At 35.5% G+C, this 22,951-nt stretch overlaps 1 protein-coding gene and 1 pseudogene across 5 annotated transcripts in view; both read left to right on the top strand.

Annotated features, from left to right (window-relative positions):
* Trim37 (tripartite motif containing 37) overlaps positions 1-22,951 on the top strand; it is a 190,459-nt gene that overhangs the window by 3,895 nt on the left and 163,613 nt on the right. For 3 of the 5 annotated variants that reach the window (XM_076869753.1, XM_076869751.1, XM_076869754.1), the window contains exons 3-7: positions 4,829-4,869; positions 7,113-7,229; positions 11,820-11,907; positions 14,467-14,589; positions 19,642-19,765. In XM_076869753.1, the coding sequence (XP_076725868.1) occupies positions 4,829-4,869; positions 7,113-7,229; positions 11,820-11,907; positions 14,467-14,589; positions 19,642-19,765 (493 nt within the window). The remainder of the gene's footprint in view (positions 1-4,828; positions 4,870-7,112; positions 7,230-11,819; positions 11,908-14,466; positions 14,590-19,641; positions 19,766-22,951) is intronic. The other 2 variants (XM_076869752.1, XM_076869755.1) reach the window with 2 other exon arrangements.
* LOC143411057 (U6 spliceosomal RNA) lies at positions 8,368-8,460 on the top strand (annotated as a pseudogene).

The raw sequence follows: 22,951 nt of genomic DNA, 5'->3' as shown, positions 1-22,951 counted from the left end.
GTTAAGTGATATACCTCCATCACCATAACTCATTAATTGGTAGAGTGTAAATCTGGACTCAGTTCCTTTTAATGAAGGTCTTGTATGCTTATGATCTCTGATTATTAGTTTATACATCCTTGAATCTTTTTTTCTTTGTTACATTGCTCCTGTCTCTTAAGTGCCTTTTTTGGGGGGTACTGGGATTTGAACCCAGGGTTGCTCTACTCTGAGATGCACCCCTAGCCATTTTAATTTTTATTTTGAGATAGGGTCTGCTAAGTTGCTGAGACTTGCTTCAAATTTGCCTTAGCCTCCCAAGTTGCTGGAATTACAGGAATGCACATTCATTTCTTATATATTGATGCTGGCTTTCTCTATTCTGAGGATTCTGGAAAAGTGTGTCTACTTTGGGAAATGATTAATTTTTGCAGGTTTTTGTTATCCTCTGTATATGGGTCCTAGATCTATTCCTTCAGCTTTGACTTTTTTTCCCCCCTCCCTCAGTACTGGGGATTGAACCCAGGGATACTCTACCACTGAGTTATATCTCAATTCTTTTTTTATTTTTTATTCTGAAATCGGCTGTCTCAAATTTGTGATCCTCCTGTGTCCACCTCCCAAGGTGCTGGGATTATAGGTTTGCACTACCATGCCTGGCAAAAGTAAGTCTTGAGTAAGGGGAGGTTAGAGAGACCAATATAATCAGCATTTAGATCGTATTTAAAATGGAGAAACTAGATGGGAACACTCAGATTATCTCCTGTGGGAACAGAATTTAGGTCTGAACTCTGGGGCATTCTAACCATTTAGAGGTCAGGAGGAGGTGAGCAAAAGAGACCAAGCAAGAGCCTAATACTATTTAGTTGTGTTTTATGGTTCTAACTTGGGAATTAGTCATTGGATTTCAAAATGGATAGGTTATTGGTGACCTGGTGGAGACTTAGTGGAATAGTGAGGATGAAAACCTGATGGGAGAGAGTGGGAAGAGAAAAAGCAAACATAAAAAACTTTCAGGAGAGGCCACGTGCAGTGGTGCATATCTATAATCCCAGTGGCTCAGGAGGCTGAGGCAGGAGGATCGTGAATTCAAAGCCAGCCTCAGCTAAAGTGAGGCTCTAGGCAACTCAGTGAGACCCCTGTCTCTAAATAAAATACAAAATAGGGCTGGGGATGTGACTCAGTGGTTGAGTGCCCCCGAGTTCAATCCCCAGTACCAAAAAAACCTTTTAGGACAAATGTAATATAAGAAAAAAATAAGGCACTGTTGAAGGGGGATGGTGGTAGTCAGTGCTTTTGCTTAATTTGTATCTTGCTACCACTGAATCATTAGAGAGGAATTAACAATGCTGGAGGAAGTTGATTTAATGACTGGAGCAAGTCTTCACCAAATTGTAACCAACAGTGTTTCCTTTTTCCCCATTCCATCTTTATTTATTGATCATGGAAATTTGACTGATGGTACAGATATTTGTGTCACTGAATAAAACAAAGGTCTATGCTCCCTCCTACCCCTGCCCCATACTGGGAATTGAACCCAGAGGCCTTACCACTGAGCTACACCATAGCCTTTTTTATTTTATTTTGAGCAGGTCTTGCTAAATTACTGAGGCTGGCTTGGAACTTGCCATCCTCCTCCCTCAGCCTTCTGAATTTCTAGGCATGTGTTTTATGTACAAGGTCCAGATTTAGGAATAGATGTGTCTAAAATCAGCCAGTAGTTTGGTGACAGACCAGGACTGTACTCATCTCCATGCCAGTGCTCAACTCATGGGTTGGTTTCCACATTAAAAGGTGGGAACATTGGATGTATTTTCAGCCAAGATCTCTCTTATTTATCCAGCTATACCTGTTTTTTTTTCATCTTTTTCTATTTGTATCTTCTCCCTTTTTTTTTTGATACCATCTTTCTCATTCAACTTTTTTTGACCCCCTTGATTTTTAGCATTGGTAGTATTGCTTATAATTATTGACTTCATTTTGTTTTTATTTTGCTAGTCATTTTTATTAGGTAGAATTGTTTAAAATATACATTTTGACGTTTTCTTTCAGTTGAATACGTTTTAATATAAGTATATACTTGTAAAACTATCACTGTATTCAGGTTATTGAATATACCTATTATTCCCCCAAATTTTCTTGTGCCTTCCCTCTTGTAGTTACCAGGAAACCACCAATTTGGTTTATGCTCTATAGATAAGTTGTTTTTTTTTAAAATTTTATACAAATGAAATAATATAATATGTACTGTTACTGTGTTTGACTATTTTCACTTGGTAAAATTATTTTGAGGGGCTGGGGAGATAGCTCATTTGCTAGAGTGTTTGCCTTGCATGCATAAGGCCCTGGGTTTAATTCCCAGCATCACAATCAATCAATCAATAAATAAATAAAAATAAAAAAAGACAGAAGTGAAATAAAAAAAATTATTTTGAGCTTCATCTACATTTTATCAGTAGTAGTCCTTTTTATTGCTGAATAGTGTTTCACTGCATGCATATGCCATGATTTGTCTATCCACCTGTTGATGGACATGTGGTATTGTTTTTTGCTATTACATGAAAAGCTCCTATGAATATTTGTGTACAAGTCTTTGAAGAACTGAAGCTTGATTTTTGCTTGGATAAATAGTTATAGAATGGCCAGATCATATTAGTAGATGTGTGTTTAACTTTTTAACTAATTGCCAAACTGTAGTTGAATCATTTTACATTTTAAACCAGGAATGTATGAGAGTTCTTTTTCCTCCAAATTAATGCTAGTACTTGGTATGTTCACTTTTTTGAGTTTTAGCTGTTCTAGTGTGTATAACAGTATATCATTGTGGTTTTAGTTAGTATTTCTCTTGAGTGATGATCTTTCCAGCGTCTGTACAAACACTTTATACTCCTCTTTGTGGCAATAAATATACCAAAATTTGCCATTTTATCCATATTGTTCACTTGTGTCATTAATTATATTTGCAATGTTGTACAACCATATCATCATTTCTAAAACTTTCATTGCCTCAAAGTCTTTACCAATTAAGCAATAATTCTCCATTTCTCCCTTTCCCCAGTCCATGGTGACCTCTAATCTGTCTCTCTGAATTTACTTATCTAAATATTTCATGTGAGTGAAATCATACTGTGTTTGAGTTTTGTTTTATTTAGCATGTGTCCAAGGTTCATTCAGGCAGCATGTGTCAATATCATTCTTTTTTATGGCTGAATAATCTTCCATTGCATATGTATACTGCAATTCATGTATCTGTTTTTGTTGGTTGATTGACTCTTGGGTTGTTTTCACCTTTTGGCTATTGAATAGTCATAGGTGTATAAGTATCTGTGTCCCTGTTTTCATTTCTTTTGATTATGTACCTAGTAGTGGAATTTCTGGGTCATATGGTAATTCTTTGCTTGACTTTTTTTAAATTGTGGTAAGATTTAAATAATGTAAAACTTTCCATTTTAACTTTTATTTTTTTTTTGGTACTGGGGATTGAACCTAGGGATGCTTAACTACTGAACCACATCCCCAGCCCTTTTTATTTTTTATTTTGAGACAGGGTTTTGCTAAGTTGCTTAGAGCCTTACTAAGTGCTGAGCCTGGCTTTGAACTTGGAATTCTCCTGCCTCAGCCTCCTGAGCCACTTGAATTAAAAGGGCGCTTAACTATTTCTAAGTGTACAGTTCTGTGGTATTAAGTACATTATATTATGCAGCTGTCACCACTATCAATCTCCACTACTTTTTTCATCATCCCAAACTAAAATATTATACCCATTAAACAATTACTTCTCATTATTCCTCTCTCCAATTCCTTGGTAACTACTATTCTACTTTCTATCTCTGAATTTCATTATTTTTTCTCAAAATAATAAAGTTGCCATATTTATTTTGTGGTAGGGTCATGAATAGAAGGTAAAAATGCCACTAATATTCAGAGAAGGGAAAGTTTACTCTCCTGGGATGTACATGTGTTGGTGTTTCTTTTGGACTGGGGATTGAACCCAGAGGCTCTTTACCACTAAGCCACATCCTCAGCCCTATTTTTTATTTTATTTAGAGACAGGGGTCTGACTGAGTTGCATAGGGCCTCCTTGCTGAGTTGCTGAGGCTGGCTTTGAACTCTTGATGCTCCTACCTCCACCTCCCAAGCCTCTGGGATTATATGTGCCACCGCACACGGCTCAGTTTGTATATGCATGTGAAATGTACGGTGGTAGTTGTTTGGGGATTGAACCCAAGAGCACTCTATTTATTATTGAGCTACCTCCCAGCTCTTTTTCACTTTTTAAAAATTTTGAGATCAGGATCCGCTAAGTTGTCTTGGCTGGCCTTGAACTTGTGATCTACCTGCCTCAGCCACCAGAGTAGATGGGAATACAGGAGTGTGCCACCACACCTAGCTGGCAGGAAGGATTTATAGACCATAAGCAAAGGATATTCTGCTGGGATTATAAACAGATACAAAAATATGATGCCAAGAGTGGCATGTATTGCAGCAATCAGCCTGTTTTTAGTTCTTTTTTTTGACTTGTCAATGGACTTTTATTTTATTTATTTACATGTGGTGCCTCACACATGCCAGGCAAGCACTCTACTACTGAGCTATAACTCCAGCCCAATGTTTTGACCATATTAAAGAATATGGTGAGGTTATTCCCTATCATAGTTTGAACCTTTAATAAGATTATAATGTAGCAGTGAAAGGAGAACAACAAATAAATCATCATAATAAAGTGTTGTAAATAAAAAGAAGGGGAAAATCATGAGACAAACTCATTAAATTTGATTTATAAATACTGGATATATATATAAATTAATGGTGTTTTTACAATCAAAATCTAATTCTTCTACCTCTTTAGCGCTGGCTGACAGAGCAGAGAGCTCAGTGTCCTCATTGTCGGTAAGTACTTTGCTACAATCATTTGTGAATCCTAAAAAAGAGTAAGATTACAGGGTTAAAGTGTGCCTCAGGATTCATAAAGGCAAAATTTTCTTTGCAATTTACTGTACTTCTCATTAATATGCTTAAAGAGAAAATAAGTATTATGTCTAAAAAGAAATGAAACACTAATTTCCCTGACTTAAGATTATGTAGGATGTATTACATTACTTGGCATGTTGTACCCCTGCCTCTCATAGAAAATTATCATGTGACTTCTTAGCTATTCATAATTTAAATAAAAGTTTACATATTTTTGGTTTAAAAATATTCACGATAAATATTAATATGAAAAGGCTTTAGGTTCTAGTGGGGTATCATGGCACATATGTGTAATCCTAGCAACTTGAGAGGCTAAGTCAGGAGGATGACAAATTTGAGGCCAGCCTCAGCAATTCGGTGATATCCTGTCTCCATCTGGGACCCCCCCTCCACAAAAATGGGGGAAAAAAAAAGGACTGGGGATGTAACTAAAAAATAGCCCACCCCTGGGTTCAACCCCATACGGGGTGGGGGAAGTCTTCTGGTTGTACTATTTTAAATCCTGTGTTTTCACAAAATACTTTCAGAAGAAATTGTTATGTGTAGTATCTATTCTTTTTCTTCTTTGGTAGTGTTAGGGATTGAACCCAGTGGCACTCTACCATTGGGCTACATTTCTAGTTATTTTTGTGGTGGCAGGGTGAAGTGGGGGTGGCACTGAGGATTTCAGGTGTACTTGGCCACATCCCAGCCCTTTTTTGTGTTTATTAGAGAAAGGTTCTGCTGAGTTGCTTAGGGACTTGATAAGTTCTTGGGGCTGGCTTTGAACTTGTGATCCTCTTGCCTCAGCCTGTTGAGCTGCTGGGATTACAAGTGCGCCCCAGGTAGTTTTTATTTTGAGACAGGCTGTCCCTAAATTGTAGAGGCTAGGCCTCTTGAGTAGCTGGGATTGTAAATGTGTACCACCATACCTGGTATGGTATTTGTTTTTCTACACACTTGTTTTTGTATATACTGATAACATATCCTTATGCTTTTTGTTACACTACACAGATACAATACCGTTAATAAAAATGGTAGATATCTTTCCTTGATTGTATGTATGTATGTGTGTGTGTGTGTGTGTGTGTGTGTGTGTCTCATTTTTTAAAAAGCTTGAGTAAACACAGTGGCACATACCTGTAATCCCAGCAACTTGAGAGGCTGAGGCGGGAGGATCACAAATTTGAGGCCTGCTTCAGCAACTTAGTGAGGCCCTGAGCAACTTAGCAAGACCCTGTCTCAAAATAAAAAAATAAAAAGGCTGCAGATGTGACTCAGTGGTTAAGTGCCTCTGGGTTCAATCTCTGGTACCCCTCACCAAAAGACACAAAAATGTTTGAATAATATTTCCCTCTGTAACTATGTAGTTTTATTTATTTATGCCCATATTGAGAAACATTTAATTTGTTTCAACTTCTGGTTATTTCAAATAGTGGTGGCAGAGTGCAATCTTTTGCCCTTGTTTCCTCCAGGATTATTTACTTTTCTCACATGAGTTTGTGAGAAAACCAGCACTATTAAATGAAACGTCCTGTGATGATAGAAATGTTCTCTATTTACACTATTCAATATGGTAGTTTCATGTGGCTCTTGAGCATGAAATGTGTCTTGTTTGTGTAATGAAACTTTATTCTTGTTTTTAATATTTTTTTTTTAGTTGTAGGTGGACACGATAACCTTTATTTTTATGTGGTGCTGAGGATTGAACCAGTGCCTCATGACTGCTAGGCGAGCGCTCTACCATTGAGCCACAACCCCAGCTTATGACATTTTATTCTTTAAAAATTTAAGTAAGATAGTCAAATGTGACTAGTGGCTATCATTTTTTGTTTTATATCGGTGGTGGTGCAGATCAAATCCAGGGTCTCGCAAATGCTGTCACATGTATTGTACCATTAAGCTCTACCATCAAACAGTATTCCCTGTGGCTGTCATTTTGGACTGTACAACTTTAGACTAAGGAGTTGAAAATTCAGTTCATAATCTGAATTATCAGTATTTTTTGTTTTTAATATATGTTGTTTTAACGTGAATATAAGTTGAAAGCATTTTTTTATTGTCTTTAATAGTTTAATAGTATTGTGGTATGAGTGTGATTGTAAGCTCTGTTTTGAGGAATGTGTTTATTTCAGAAAATAATCTCATTTTTCTCAGAATATGTGTATGGATTTTCTCTGCAGTGCTCCTCTCCAGCTTCGAGAACTAGTAAATTGTCGTTGGGCCGAAGAAGTTACACAGCAGCTTGATACTCTTCAGCTCTGCAGTCTTACCAAACATGAAGAAAATGAAAAAGACAAGTATATTCTCAGTTTTCTTGTTCAGTATCTAATAGATTTTGCCATGTACTATTTTTAAAAATTTTTATTTTTTAGTTGTAGATGGACACAATATCTTTATTTTATTTATTTATTTTTATGTGGTGCTGAGGATCGAACCCAGGGCCTCGCACACATGAGGCTAGCGCTCTACTGCTGAGCCATAACCCCAGCCTCTCCGTGTACTATTTTAATGATACGGTTTTTACTTTTTGTTTGTTTGTTTGTGTGTGTGTGTTGCTGGGGATTGAACTTGGGGCCTTTGTGTGTCAAGAAGCACACACTCTGCCACTAAACTGAACCCTAATGATACAATTATATTAATATTTCACTGTTAATCATTTATAATTGAGAAATTTAGCATTTCTTAATTTTCTAATGCTTTCATTTTTCTGAAGGTATTTAAAACGATTCATTCTTTCTTTGTTTTTGGTACTGGATATTGAACCTAGAGCCTTATGCATACTGGGCAAGCACTCTACCACTGTTCTCTGGCTCTTATTTTGTGATAGGGTCTTGCTAATTTACCCATGCTGGCTTCAAACTTGCCATCCTTCCAGTTTACCTTAGCAAGTAGTTGGGATTATATGCACGTACCACTATGCCCAGCTGAGAAATGATTCATGCTTATTATGTTTTTTTTTTAAATTTTTTTAGTTGTAAATGGACACAATGCCTTTATTTTATTTATTTATTTTTTATGTGGTGCTGAGGATCGAACCCAGCACCTTGCACGTGCTAGACAAGCGCTGTACCGCTGAGTCACAACCCCAACCCCTTATGTTGTTTTTTTTAAACATTTATTTCATGCTATGTATACACTTATGTATGTAGGTACTAGATTATGGGGATACAAATGCAAATGATACATGATTTCTGTTTAACTATTTAATGGAACAGAACAGAACCATAATATAGTGATAAGTTGTTGGAGACTGCTGTGGGAGCAGAAACTTTGAGGGACAAGAATGGTCTTTTGGTACATGATTAACTATTTTGATCATATTTTCAGGGATATGTAATCTGTTTTATAGATTAAGAAACTATATAGTTAATTGGAAGGCAATTAATAATAACTTAGCAGAGATTCCAGTAATGTTGAATGTTTAAAAATAAAGTACTTGCGTCAGCAGCATGTATACTTAAAATTGAAATGATACAGAGAAGATTAGCACAGGATGATATGCAAATTCATGAAGCATTCCATATTAAAAATAAAGACATGTCTCTTTCTATAGATGCACAACATGTTAAAGCAAGAAGTTGAAACATCAAGGGTCAAAAAAAATCTTATGTGTTCCTTCATTATGATAAGCTAGAACTGTAGAAATGGAAGAGGCTTAAAATGTTAATGATAATTCATAATCAGAAATAAAACCTGGTGTTTCTACTATTACTCTACTAGTTAAGCTGGGACTTTTTTTTTTGAGCAGTCTTATTGAGTTGCCCAGCCTGGCCTCCAACTTGTAATTCCCCAGCCTCAGCCTCCCAAGTAACTGGGATGTATGCCACCATGCATGTTTAAACTGGACTCTTGAGGCTTTCTGTTATTTCTAGTATTAAAGATGTCACACTAAAACTAATGATTTAATCTTTAATTTTCTATATAACACATTTCATAAGTAAACATATGGATATTCTGGGATTTCAGGTGTCCCTGTTTGGAAACACCCTTTACCTTTTCTTGGACCTCTCTTACTGGATCCTCTATAAAAGGAATGGAGGTGTGCACCGTAGCATGTGCCTATAATCTCAGAGACTTGGGAGGCTAAGGCAGGAGGATCACAAGTTCAAAGTCAGACTCAACAATTTAGCAAGGTTATTTTGAATAACCAATAAAAAAATAAAAGAAAAAAAAAAAACAATTTAGCAAGGTCCTAAGCAGTTTAATCAGACACTGTCTCAAAAAATAAAAAGGGCTGGGGATGTGGCTCAGTGGTAAAGTACCCTTTGAATTCAATCCTTGGAACTAATAAATACATAAAAATAAAAATTAAAAGGATTGGAATTGCTACAGTTTACTAATCTGCCAATCTCTTTTTTTGATACTTGATGCCTCCTGGCCCCCTTGGTTTGCTGAAAGTATGTATAGACTACTAGTAAAGAATTGTTCTACCCAGTGGCCCTAGAGACTGAGACAGGAGGATTGAGTTCAAAGCTAGCCTCAGCAACCAGGAGGCGCTAAGCAACTCAGTGAGACCTTGTGTCTAACTAAAATACAAAATAGGGCTGGAAATGTGGCTCAGTGATTAAGTGCCCCTGAATTCAATCCTGGTACTCACCTCACCCCCTCACCCCACCTCCACCTACCCCCTCAGCCCCCCATCACCAAAAAAAAAAAAAAAAGAATTGTTCTGGTAAATGGCCCACATTGCAAAAACTCATCATTAATAATCAGTAGGGAAATGCAACTCAAAATTTTATCCTTTAGGATGGCTGTTATTTAAAAAACTAAAACCCACAAAAACCTTTATGTAAGCTTCAGATAGACTCTAATATGCTGCTTTTTTTCTTATTTGCTATTATAAATTTGTAAAATTTTGGATATTATGAATAATGCTTCTATGAATTTGGTGTTCTTGTTTTCAAGACTCTGCTTTCATATCTTTTTGGTATATACTCAGAATTGAAATTGCTAAGTCATGTAGTAATTCTATTTTTTCTTTTTTTGGTACTGGGGATTGAACCACAGGATACTTTACCACTGTAGCCCCAGCCTTTTTTTTTTTTTTTTTTTTGTTCTTGAGACAAGGAAGTTGCTGAGGTCCTTGCTAAATTGCTGAGGGTGGCAGTTCTGCTTTTTCCTCTCAAGTCACTGATTATAGGCATGTGCCACCATGTTCGTCTAGTAATTATATTTTCTTTTTGATGGTGATGCTATGGATCAAGTTTAGGGCTTAAGTATGTTAGGCAAGTGTTCCACTGTTGAGCTACATCCCAATTTTTTTATTTTACTTTTTGAGAGACCTCTGTACTATTTCTATGGCAACCACACCATTTTACAGTCCTGCCAGTAGTGAAATAAGGGTTTTAGTTTCTCCACCTCTTGGCCATTGCTTGAAGGAATTTTTGTTAGTTTTTTGATATCATCATCCTAATGGATGGGAGGTTTTGATTTGCATTTCCCTAATGATTAGTAGCAACAAGCATCTTTTCATATGCTTGTTGGCCATTTGTATATTTTCTTTGGAGAAATGCATATTCATGTTCTTTATTTTTAAATCTGTTTATTTGTGGGGTTACTGTTATTTATTCTGGAAATTGAACTCTTATCAGATTTTTTTCTATTTTGTAGGTGACAACCTGTAGTGACATTTGTAGGTCACTCTGTAAGTGACATTTAAAAAAAATTTTTTTGTGTGTGCTGAGAATTGAATGCAGGACCCTGTATTTGCCAAGCAAGCACTGAGTTACATCTTTAGCCATTGTTATTTTATTTTGAGGCAGGTGTTCAAACTGGCCTCAAACTTGTGATCCTCCTGCCTCAGCCTTTCAAATTGCTGGGTTGCAGATGTGCACCACTGTGCCCAGTTTGTGACTTTTGATGCTCAGAAGTTTTACCTTTGTTACTTGAGTTTTTGGTGTGATATCCAAGAAGTCATTGCCAAATCCAGGTTCATGAAACTTTTCCACTTTGTGTTTTACTCTGAGAGTTTTATAGTTTTGGTTTTATATTTAAGTTTCTGATCCCTTTTTAGTCTTTTTTTTTTTTTTATCTGATACAAGAGTCTGTTATTGCTCTAGTAGGGCTGTCATAACAGTATCACTGACTGGGTGGCTTAAACAATAGAAATTTATTTTCTCACAGTTCTGCAGTCTAGAAATCCAAAGTGCTGGCGGGTTTGATTTCTGGTGAGGCCTCTTTTCTTGACTTGTAAAGGATTGCTGCTGCTTCTGTTATTGCATAGTTTTTTGTTGTGTATGTGTGCAGTGTTGGTGTCTCTTCCTCTTCTTATAAGGACATTAGTCCTATTAGATTGGATCTCCTCTTTATGACCTCATGTTGTCACCTTAGTTACCTCTTTTGTAAGGGTCCTATCTCTAAATATGGTTATATTGGAAGTTAAGGCTTCAACATATGAATTTTGGGGAACAGTTCCTTCTTTAACCAAATATAACTTCATTATTTTGCTTGTGGATATCTGGTTTAATAAAAAAAAGTAAAATTTGGTGTTTATTTTCCATGGTATTAAATGTGCAGTTAATGATGTCTTGATTATCATTGACCACATGTAGAAAAAGTGCAAGTCTATGTGTTTATGTATGTGAAGATCAAAATGTAATATAGGGTAGCACTTATCACCTGTAGTGATGTTAGGAAATGGTGCTGAATTTTTGCTTTATTTAGAAAGAAATCTTCAATATATACGTTTGTAATCTAAATTAACGAAAACATTAATAAAAATTTTCTACACATATAATTCTTTAGTTTAATTCACAGAAGCCCTGGAATACATTTTATGTTTTTGGTTATGTAATTGTTTAAAATTGATTTATATTTGCCCAAGCTTAGGAATTTGTTGAAGTAATCATATTTTAATTTTAACTCTAACTTTTTTCCATAATGTATAGATGTGAAAATCACCATGAAAAACTTAGCGTGTTTTGCTGGACTTGTAAGAAGTGTATCTGTCATCAGTGTGCACTTTGGGGAGGAATGGTAAGCAGAACAAGTTTAGTATATTCTTTATCTTTAGAGATTGGAAAGCATTGAAATATTTGTTGGATTTAGTTAGGAAAAAAGTATCATTTATTCTACTGAATGAAAATTAAAATGCATCTAATTTATAAATGCCTTATTAGGGGCTGGGGATGTGGCTCAAGTGGTAGTGCGCTCGCCTGGCATGCGTGCGGCCCGGGTTCGATCCTCAGCACCACATACAAACAAAGATGTTGTGTCCACCGATAACTAAAAAATAAATATTAAAAAATTCTCTCTCTGTCTCTCTCTCTCTCCCACTCTCTCTTTTAAAAAATAAATAAATAAATAAATAAATGCCTTATTAAAGGTATTGTATCTTCTGTTATTCCAGAAGTACCTCTTTTTTTTGGTATGGGGAATTGAACTCGGGCATTGGATCTTTTTTGGTATGGGGGAGTGAACTCGGGCACTGGACCTTTTTTGGTATGGGGGATTGAACTCGGGCACTGGATCATTGAGTCATATCCCCATTGAAGATTGAATATACATTGAAGATTGAATGTATATTGAACATTTCCCCAGCCCTATTTTGTATTTTATTTAGAGACAGGGTCTCACTGAGTTGGTTAACGTCTCCCTTTTGCTGAGGCTAGCTTTGAACTTGTGATCTTCCTGTCTCAGCATCCCCCTGAGAAGTACCTCTTTAGGTGGAGATATTTGATGTAGGATGTGTACCTCTTATTTGAATATCTTACTCTGTCCATAAAATGCATGTTCATGTTAAACCATTCTTCCTTCTCCCCCTTGCTGGGGTCCAAATGTGGTTCTTGTATATCCTAGACAAGTGATTTCACCAGTGAGTTACTCCTCTTAGCCCTGTCATTATTTCTAATTCTTTTGTTGTAGGATCACCTTTCATTAAAGGCCAGGTAATCTGATATACTGGATATAGTTTACAATTTTCGTTTCTTTAAAATGGAGCAAAAACTTAGATACTCGTGAAATAATCTGAATGCATATATCTAGATTTTATAATTTTACTCCATTTTTAATTTTTTTCCATCATCTTGTTTAAGAGCAATTTTTTTTTTTTTTTTTTAAATGGGCTCTATGTTTCCCAGGCTGGCATTGAACTTTCAAGCTCAGGCAATCCTCCTGCCTCAGCTTCCCAAGTAGCTGGGACTATAGGCATAACTCACACTGCACCTGACCTTTAAAGCAAAGCCTCATATGCACATTCTACCACTGAGGTCACCCCAACTCCACCCAAAAGATTCTTGGGAAAATAACTGACAGTGGGAATGGAAGTGGGTAGATACATAGAATGATCTGTTAACCATGAGAATTGATCATTCTTTTTGTGTCAGTATATTTTACGGAAAGAATGGCAGGCTGAGTTGGTTGAGTAGCATTCACTTCAGTGAGCTTTCTGTTTGAATATGAATGCTAATGTGCTGATTAGAAAAAATAAATTACCAAAATTTAATACTTAAATACATGGGTTTTGAAAGGAACAGTGGACAGTTTCTTTCCCATACTTTCTTTAAGTGAGCATTTAAAAATCCACATCTCTTTTCTCTCAGAGACCATACCGGTCGGTTTGGCTAAATTAGACAATTCTAGTTAAGAGTTTATTATAGGAAGTGTTCTTATAGAAATAGGAGGTTCTAATTACCAGTGATGGATTAAATTACTAATATCAGGGTTTTTAATGCCCCCAAAATGTTCTTCAAACTGAATTTAACTGAATTCTTTAAATTGAATGTTATGCTAACGTTTATCAGACTTATATTTCAAAAGTAAACTTTTGTAGCACAAGAAATGGGTTCATTGCTTTTGTTAATTATCTACACTGGGTTTTTCAAGATCTTTTTTATTCAGTCACTTGTGCTAGAGACTGGGGATTTGGTGATTATGAAGACATATCAAACATTTCTGTATTTAAATCTGTGTAATACATTTTGGTAATAATAGAGTTGATGAGAATACATAACTATGGGTGCTGATCTTGTAACTGTTGGCTTAGCTGCAAGGATTAGTGGAATTAATAGCTGCTAAGATGGAGGAAAAATGAAGGAGGAATTATTTTGAATAAGAGGGAGTAACTTTAGCAAAGGCCTGCTGGGAAGAAGTTTTGAGGACATGGAAGAAGGCATGTTGTTGCCCAAGAAAAAAAGTGGTTAATAAGGTTGTAGCCAATGGTTTAGACTATAGTTAAGAATTTTTTCTTTCTTTCTTTCCATGGTGCTGGAGTTCAGACTTGCACACATTATATGCAAGTGCCCTATCTGAGCTCCATCACTAGCCCAGTATTTTGGTTCCTTCTGATGAGTCAAGATTTCTAAATGTGAACAATTTTTCTGAAGTTCATTGTTTACAATCTTGAGGAGTTCCTACATGGTCCAGGTGATTTTATGTTAGCACTGTCCTACTTTAACAAAATAAATGTAACTAAAAAAGATGAAATTCATTTGAAAAAATATATCAGTTTATTAATGTCTATGGAGTGTTAAAAAGGATTATAAATGCAGATGAGATGTGAAAATGTTCTAAAACTACTCTTGTTAATTTAAATAGCATGGTGGACATACTTTTAAGCCTTTGGCAGAAATTTATGAGCAGCATGTCACTAAAGTGAACGAAGAGGTAGCTAAACTTCGTCGACGCCTCATGGAACTAATCAGCTTAGTTCAAGAAGTGGTAAGACTACTCCCATAAGATTTTTTTCTTTCTTTCTTTTTTTTTTTTTTTTTGATGGTACTGGTATTGAACCCAGAGTTGCTCTACAATTGAGCTAAACACCCCACCCCTTTTTATTTTTAATTTTGAGGGTCTCACAAAGTTGCCCAGACTGGCCTGAAAATTGTGATCCTCCTATCTCAACCTCCTGGAATTGGTTATTATAGGCATGTGCCATGGGCACCCGGCTTATTATATTCTATGCTAATATAGAACATAATGTATGAATGTAATAATGTGTATATACAGTGTATAATGATGCATGTGTATATAAATACAAATCAATTAGATGTTGAAATGAAGATTTGAAAATTAATAGGCTCATCCACTTCAAACTAGTGGAGGAATTTGTATCCAAATTCCTGGTCATAGAGGAAATAGTTGAGCCAGAGAATTACCTTTTATGCAGAATTAGAGACAGTGAGTTAAAGAAGCTTATGTGTTACAGATTAATAATGGACTTCTAAATAGTATCAGTATTGTCTTTTAGTAGAATTATTATGTTATTCACTTTTGATCTCTAGCTTTTGGAAGGATTTCTGCTACCAATGAAAAAACTCTTTTTTCTGTTTTCCTTAATTAGGATCCATATAGTTGAAAGAGTAATATTGAATACTACTCTTAAGATACTGTATGGGTCAAACAGTTTGGGTAATATATGTATCATTTATAAAGTAATTTTTTTATTTTTTGGAAATAATTTGATGATATTCAATAGTGAAGTGGAAAATATACTTTGGATATATTCTGTTTAAATTGACAGAATGACAGTTGTAAATCTTTGTGTACCGTTTCTAACTTTTTTTTTTTTCCTTCAACTTTAAAAGCAAAGATTTATTTTGCCTTGCCATTTCAGAGATTCCAGTCCATGATTAATTGGTCCCATTGTTTTTTAGTTCTGTGTGAGACTGCACATCATGGCATAGAACATGTGGTAGAGCAAGCTGCCTATCTTATGTTGGACTAGGAAACAAAGAAAGAGGAAGGGCCAGGATCCCAATATTCTCCCATATGACAAGAAGATTGCCAACCTTTTAAACTTCCACCACCTCCCAATAGTGCCATGGGCTAACCAATCTTTAACATATGGGCTTTGGGTGACATTGCAGATCCAAATTAGAATAGACCCAAATGTATTTAAATCTGAACTTTTGTTTGCCCTCATAGATCTGATATAGATATATTAGGAAAATCTATTATTCACAATGTCAATGATACATGTTTTTTTTTTTAAGTTTTCTTTTTTTTAATTTATTTTTTTTTTATTGGTTATTCAAAACATTACAAAGATTGCAGAATCACATCGGTTACACATCCACATTTTTACATAATGCCATAATAGTAACTGTTGTATTCTGCTACCTTTCTTATCCTCTACTATCCCCCCTCCCCTCCCCTCCCCTCCCATCTTCTCTCTCTACCCCATCTACTGTAATTCATTTCTCTCCTTATTTTTTTTCCCTTCCCCCTCAAATTCTCTTATATGTAATTTTGTATATCAATGAGGGTCTCCTTCCATTTCCATGCAATTTCCCTTTTCTCTCTCTTTCCCTCCCACCTCATGACTCTGTTTAATGTTAATCTTTTCCTCCTGCTCTTCCTCCCTGCTCTGTTCTTGGTTGCTCTCATTATATCAAAGAAGACATTTGGCATTCGTTTTTTAGGGATTGGCTAGCTTCACTTAGCATAATCTGCTCTAATGCCATCCATGTCCCTGCAAATTCCATTATTTTGTCATTTTTTAGTGCTGCGTAGTACTCCATTGTGTATAAATGCCACGTTTTTTTTTTATCCATTCATCTATTGAGGGGCATCTGGGTTGGTTCCGCAGTCTAGCTATTGTGAATTGTGCTGCTATGAACATTGATGTGGCAGTACCCCTGTAGTACGCTCTTTTAAGGTCTTCAGGGAATAGTCCCAGAAGGGCAATAGCTGGGTCAAATGGTGGTTCCATTCCCAGCTTTCCAAGGAATCTCCATAGTGCTTTCCATATTGGCCGCACCAGTTGGCAGTCCCACCAGCAATGTACAAGTGTACCCTTTTCCCCACATCCTCGCCAGCACTTGTTGTTGTTTGACTTCATAATGGCTGCCAATCTTACTGGAGTGAGATGGTATCTTAGGGTGGTTTTGATTTGCATTTCTCTGACTGCTAGAGATGGTGAGCATTTTTTCATGTACTTGTTGATTGATTGTATGTCCTCCTGTGAGAATTGTCTGTTCAGGTCTTTGGCCCATTTGTTGATTGGGTTATTTGTTTTCTTATTGTTTAATTTTTTGAGTTCTTTGTATACTCTGGATATTAGGGCTCTATCTGAAGTGTGAGGAGTAAACATTTGTTCCCATGATGTAGGCTCCCTGTTTACCTCTCTTATTGTTTCTCTTGCTGAGAAAAAACTTTTTAGTTTAAGTAAGTCCCATTTGTTGATTCTAGTTATTAACTCTTGTGCTATGGGTGTCCTATTAAGGAATTTGGAGCCCGACCCCACAATATGTAGATCGGAGCCAACCTTTTCATCTATCAGACGCATAGTCTCTGATTTGATATCAAGGTCCTTGATCCATTTTGAGTTAACTTTTGTACATGGCGAGAGAAGGGGATTCAGTTTCATTTTGTTGCATATGGATTTCCAGTTTTCCCAGCACCATTTGTTGAAGATGCTATCCTTCCTCCATTGCATGCTTTTATCCCCTTTATCGAATATAAGATAGTTGTAATTTTGTGGATTGGTCTCTGTGTCCTCTATTCTATACCATTGGTCCACCCGCCTGTTTTGGTACCAGTACCATGCTGTTTTTGTTACTATTGCTTTGTAGTACAGTTTGAAATCTGGTATCGCTACACCTCCTGATTCACACTTCCTGCTTAGAATTGCTTTTGCTATTCTGGGTCTTTTATTTTTCCATATGAATTTCATGATTGCTTTATCTATTTCTACAAGAAATGCCGTTGGGATTTTGATTGGCATTGCATTGAACCTATAGAGAACTTTTGGTAATATCGCCATTTTGATGATGTTAGTTCTGCCTATCCATGAACAGGGTATATTTTTCCATCTTCTAAGATCTTCTTCTATTTCTCTCTTTAGGGTTCTGTAGTTTTCATTGTATAAATCTTTCACCTCTTTTGTTAGGTTGTTTCCCAAGTATTTTATTTTTTTTGAGGATATTGTGAATGGGGTGGTTTTCCTCATTTCCATTTCAGAAGATTTGTTGCTGATATACAGGAATGCCTTTGATTTATGTGTGTTGATTTTATATCCTGCCACTTTGCTGAATTCATTTATTAGCTCTAGTAGTTTCTTTGTAGACCTTTTTGTGTCTTCTAGGTATAGGATCATATCATCCGCAAATAGTGATAATTTAAGTTCTTCTTTTCCTATCTTAATGCCTTTAATTTCTTTTGTCTGTCTAATTGCTCTGGCCAGTATTTCGAGAACTATATTGAATAGAAGTGGTGAGAGAGGGCATCCCTGTCTTGTTCCAGATTTTAGAGGGAATGCCTTCAGTTTTTTTTCCATTTAGAATGATGCTAGCCTGAGGCTTAGCATATATAGCTTTTACAATGTTGAGGTAAGTTCCTGTTATCCCTAGTTTTTCTAATGTTTTGAACATAAAGGGATGCTGTACTTTGTTGAATGCTTTTTCTGCGTCTATCGAGATGAGCATATGGTTCTTATCTTTAAGTCTATTGATGTGGTGAATAACGTTTATTGATTTCCATATATTGAACCATCCTTGCATCCCAGGGAAGAATCCTACTTGATCATGGTGCACGATCTTTTTGATATGTTTTTGTATATGATTTGCCAGAATTTTATTGAGGATTTTTGCATCTAAATTCATTAGGGATATTGGTCTGTAGTTTTCTTTCTTTGAGGTGTCTTTATCTGGTTTGGGAATCAGGGTGATATTGGCCTCATAGAATGAATTTGGAAGTTCTCCCTCTTTTTCTATCTCCTGAAATAGATTGTGGAGTATTGGTATTAGTTCTTGTTTAAAGTTCTTGTAAAACTCTGCTGTATATCCATCCGATCCTGGGCTTTTCTTGGTTGCTACCATTTCTAACTTAAGAACAGATATTTGCTTTGTTTTACCCCTCAGAAATTGAGATCCAAATCATCATTTGTAATATTCTTTATATAGAAAATAGTATTATTGAATTGCATGTAAGCTGCATTGTAATTTTGAAAAATCAGCAAGTTGTATGGTTTCTATTTGGCCTTCATTTCATTACCTTTTGGTATTCCCTTGTTAACATTAGGAGGCTATTTTGTTTGAGACTCTTGATCCTTATATTTACAAAATATTAGCAAATATAAGGAAGATTGATTTTTATTTTCTGTGATATGCCATTTTGAAATATTTGAAACATATGTTACTCTACAATCTTGGAAATAAGCCTTTTCTTTTCGTATGTAGTTCTGAAAACAAAACCAAAATAACTTTTATGAACTAGAGTATTTAAAAATTGTTTTCATTTGTTTTAGGGTATTTCAGGCTGTGAACTTTTACCTTTTTTATTTTTGAAAAAGTTTGTCCTATGAGGGATTTGATAGGAGCTTCTCGTATGACTTGTGTATATGTTACCTAAACCAGTTTTTTTGTAATTACAAGTCTTTTTATTGATATTTCTGTTAAATTATCATGTTTTATTATGATTTATTTTTAAGAATCTTTCTAATTGATTTAGTTGAAGATACAGAATTTTTTAAAGCAATGAATTACCTATGTTATACTAGCAATGTAAGAGTAGTATTATATGTTTTGTAAGTTTTAAAGAAGTAGTCAATTTTTTTTTAAAATAATTTAACCTTTATTTTTTATTTTATTATTTATTTTAAATGTGGTACTGACGATGGAACCCAGTGCCTCACACTCAGTTTTCTACCACTGAGCTACACCCTAGCCCTAGTCAACGGACTAATTTCAGTGATTACACTGAGGTCTCTTTGCTTCTATTTTTAAAGTTACCCAATTAAAATTATTTTACCTGTTTTTTTTTTTTTTCTAGGAAAGAAATGTAGAAGCTGTAAGAAATGCAAAAGATGAGCGTGTTCGGGAAATTAGGAATGCAGTGGAGATGATGATTGCACGATTAGACACTCAGCTGAAAAATAAGCTTATAACATTGATGGGTGAGTGTGGGTTTTTGTTAGGTGTTTTTTTGTTTGTTTTGGGGGGTGTTTTTCTATGCTACTAGAGTACATGGTACTTTGAGCCTCCTGGAGGTTCAATCTTTGAAGAATAAGGTTGGTGAGTTGGTACAGTCTAGGAAGGACTCTTGAGATTTTAGATAGTTCCATGTTAGATTCTGCCCAGATGTCCAACTTGTATTTAGAAAGCAGTGGAGAGAAAAGTTTTCATAGATATTTGGGTAAGAGTCCTAATAGCCTAGCCAGGGACCTCATTGTTAGCTTTTGTTTTTTTCCTCCTCTTTTCTAAATCCAATAAAAATTTCCTTTATCCTGTCTTCATTGAAGATGAAGAACTGACATTTGTAACTATCAGCATAGTCCTCTCAGCTTTTTATTCGAGATTTAATCTTTTTTTTAAGTATTTATTTATTTATTTATTTTTAGTTGTAAATGAACACAGTACCTTTATTTTATGTATTTTATTTTTATGTGGTGCCAGGGGTGAAACTCAGTGTCTCATGCATACTAGGTAAGTGCTCTACCACTGAGCCACAACCCCTCCCCTTAATCTTGGTGTTTAATTCTAGTCTCATTTTACATCTAATTCATATTTAATTATATTTATTGCTCACCTTTTTTGGTTTTTCAAATATTCCCTCCTTCTAAATTGATTATGAAGCTTAGGATTGAACATAATTGAACATATTTATTTTTTTTTAAAGAGAGAGAGAGAGGGAGAGAATTTTTTTTAATATTTTTAGTTTTCGGCAGACACAACATCTTTGTTGTATGTGGTGCTGAGGATTGAACCTGGGACACATGCACGCCAGGCGAGTGCGCTACCGCTTGAGCCACATCCCCAGTCAGAACATAAAATTTTAAACATAAAGTTTAGGGAAAAAAATGCTAGTTTGTTTGGCATGGTTTGATTTAGTGTCTTTGAGCTTAACCTGTAATTTTAGTCCATCTAATATTTTACGGATGCAAAATCAGCTTTGCATTTTTCATCATAGTGTAACATGAAATACATATACTTTAGTAAGGTATGAACAAAGAATTTTTTTACTTGCTCTCTTTTATTAAGATGCAAATATCCTTGAGTTTGGATATTCATGTATTATTTCACAAATTGTCTTTGCATTACAAAAATATTTAGTCTTATAAATCTATACTGATCTTAGTGATTTTCAAGACCCAACGGCAGATCTTAAAGAATCATAACTTTAGATTGAATAGTACAGCTTACCTGCACAGTGGGTAAGAAACCTATAGACATCTAGTTTTTTTTTTTTTTTTAAATGGTACTACTTTAGATAAAAGAAGTGTAAATGAAAATCATAATTTTTGTTAGGCCCTTAATCAAAGTTAATTGTATGTATAATGATCTTATATTTTCAGACTTTAAAATGATGTTTGAGACTTTCTTAATTTTATGAAGCCATATAAAGTGCTGGGATGTTAGTATGTAGTAGCACTTTTAAAACTGAAGCTTTCTTCAGTGATAATGAGATTTTAAATTGCAGCTAAGTATACATGATTTGCCCTTGCTTTTGTTGAATGAGTTTGCCTTATTGCTTCCTTTGTTTAATTGAATTAACTTAAAATCAAACAAGTCTTTAGAATAGATCTGTTTTTTGAAGATAAGACCTTACTACATTGCTGAGGTTCAGCTTGTACTTGAAATCTTCCTACCTCAACCTCCCTTCGGTTGCTGGAATTACAGGCGTGTACCATCTCATCTGGTAGCAACTGTGTAGTTTACTTAGTGGAATAATTTCCTTTTCCAAAAATTTAACCTGCCCCCTGTTTTTGTGGTTTTTCAAGTGATTTTTCATTATGAAAAGTTATTACAATTTGAAATATCCAAGGTTGTTTTTATAATTAAATAGGATACTTTTAGGCTTAGAATAGCTCTACAATAATCTTATTAGTAGTTGGTTAGTATTATGAGGAACGTCACACTTTGATTTATATCTCAATTTCTACCACTAATTATTTTCCCCCCAGAGTACTGGGGATTCAACTCGGGATTATTCTAACTTGGAGCTATATACTCAGTCAAGTAAATACCCAGTTGTAAATATACTTTGGGGATATATTTTGAAGTTGACCTTTTCACTTTTTCTTAGTTTAAAAACATTTTTTGTTAGTACATTCAGACTATTTTTTTTTCATAAACACAAAGTCTGAAGGTCTAGAAGCATTCCTTATGAATTAGCAGAAGTTTCTATTTTGAAACAGTCTTACTAAGTTGCCCAGGCTGTCCTTTATTTTGGGATCCTCCTGCCCCAGCCTCCTAAGTATCTGGGATTACAGGCATGTGCCACTGTACCTGTCTCTACCACTAAATTTTAAGTTGATTATATATGGTAGTATTGCCCAAAGTGCTAATGCTTTAGGACTATAGGATGTGGTGATGGTAGACATTATCTCTGATAATATAATCTGACTTCCATATTTTTGCAATCAAGAACTTGTAATCATTGGACATGGTGGCACATGCCTATATTCCTGGACACTTGATAGCAAGAGTGTAAGGTCAGTGCCACCCTGGGCAATTAAGCGAGGTGCCATCTCAAAATGAAAAGGCCTTAAGATGTTGCTCAGTGGGGGCTGGCGTTGAGGCTCAGTGGTAGAGCGCTCGCCTAACGTGTCAGGCACTGGATTCGATCCTCAGCACCACATAAAAAAATAAATAAAATAAAGGTATTGTGTCCATCTACAACTAAAAAAAAATTAAAAAAAAAAGATGTTGCTCAGTGGTACAATGCCACAGGTTCAATTCCCACAAATAAAAAACTTGTGATTTTGGCTTCAGAAAATGAAAAATAAAAGGTCTGTATTGTCTCCTTTCATCAAATAACACTACTTTATGGGGATGTGATTGTGGCTCAGTAGTAGAGCACTTGCGCAGCATGTGTGAGGCAGTGGTTTCAATCCTCAGCACCACATAAAAATAAATAAATAAAATAAAGGTATTGTCTATCTACAACCAAAATAAATAAATAAAAAAATGTTCTGAAAGCACCAAAAATAAATAAAACAAGCTGGATTGGTGGTACACACCTGTAATACCAGTGATTCCAATGGCTGAGGCAGGAGAATCCAATGGCTGAGGTCAGCTTCAGCAGTGTAAGTTGATTCTTGTCTGGATCCCAAGTTTGGGGACAGCCTGGCAACTTGGTG

This window comes from Callospermophilus lateralis, chromosome 11, assembly GCF_048772815.1.
Source record: "Callospermophilus lateralis isolate mCalLat2 chromosome 11, mCalLat2.hap1, whole genome shotgun sequence".
Taxonomy (NCBI): Eukaryota; Metazoa; Chordata; class Mammalia; order Rodentia; family Sciuridae; genus Callospermophilus; species Callospermophilus lateralis.
This window is presented reverse-complemented; position numbering and strand designations above follow the sequence as displayed.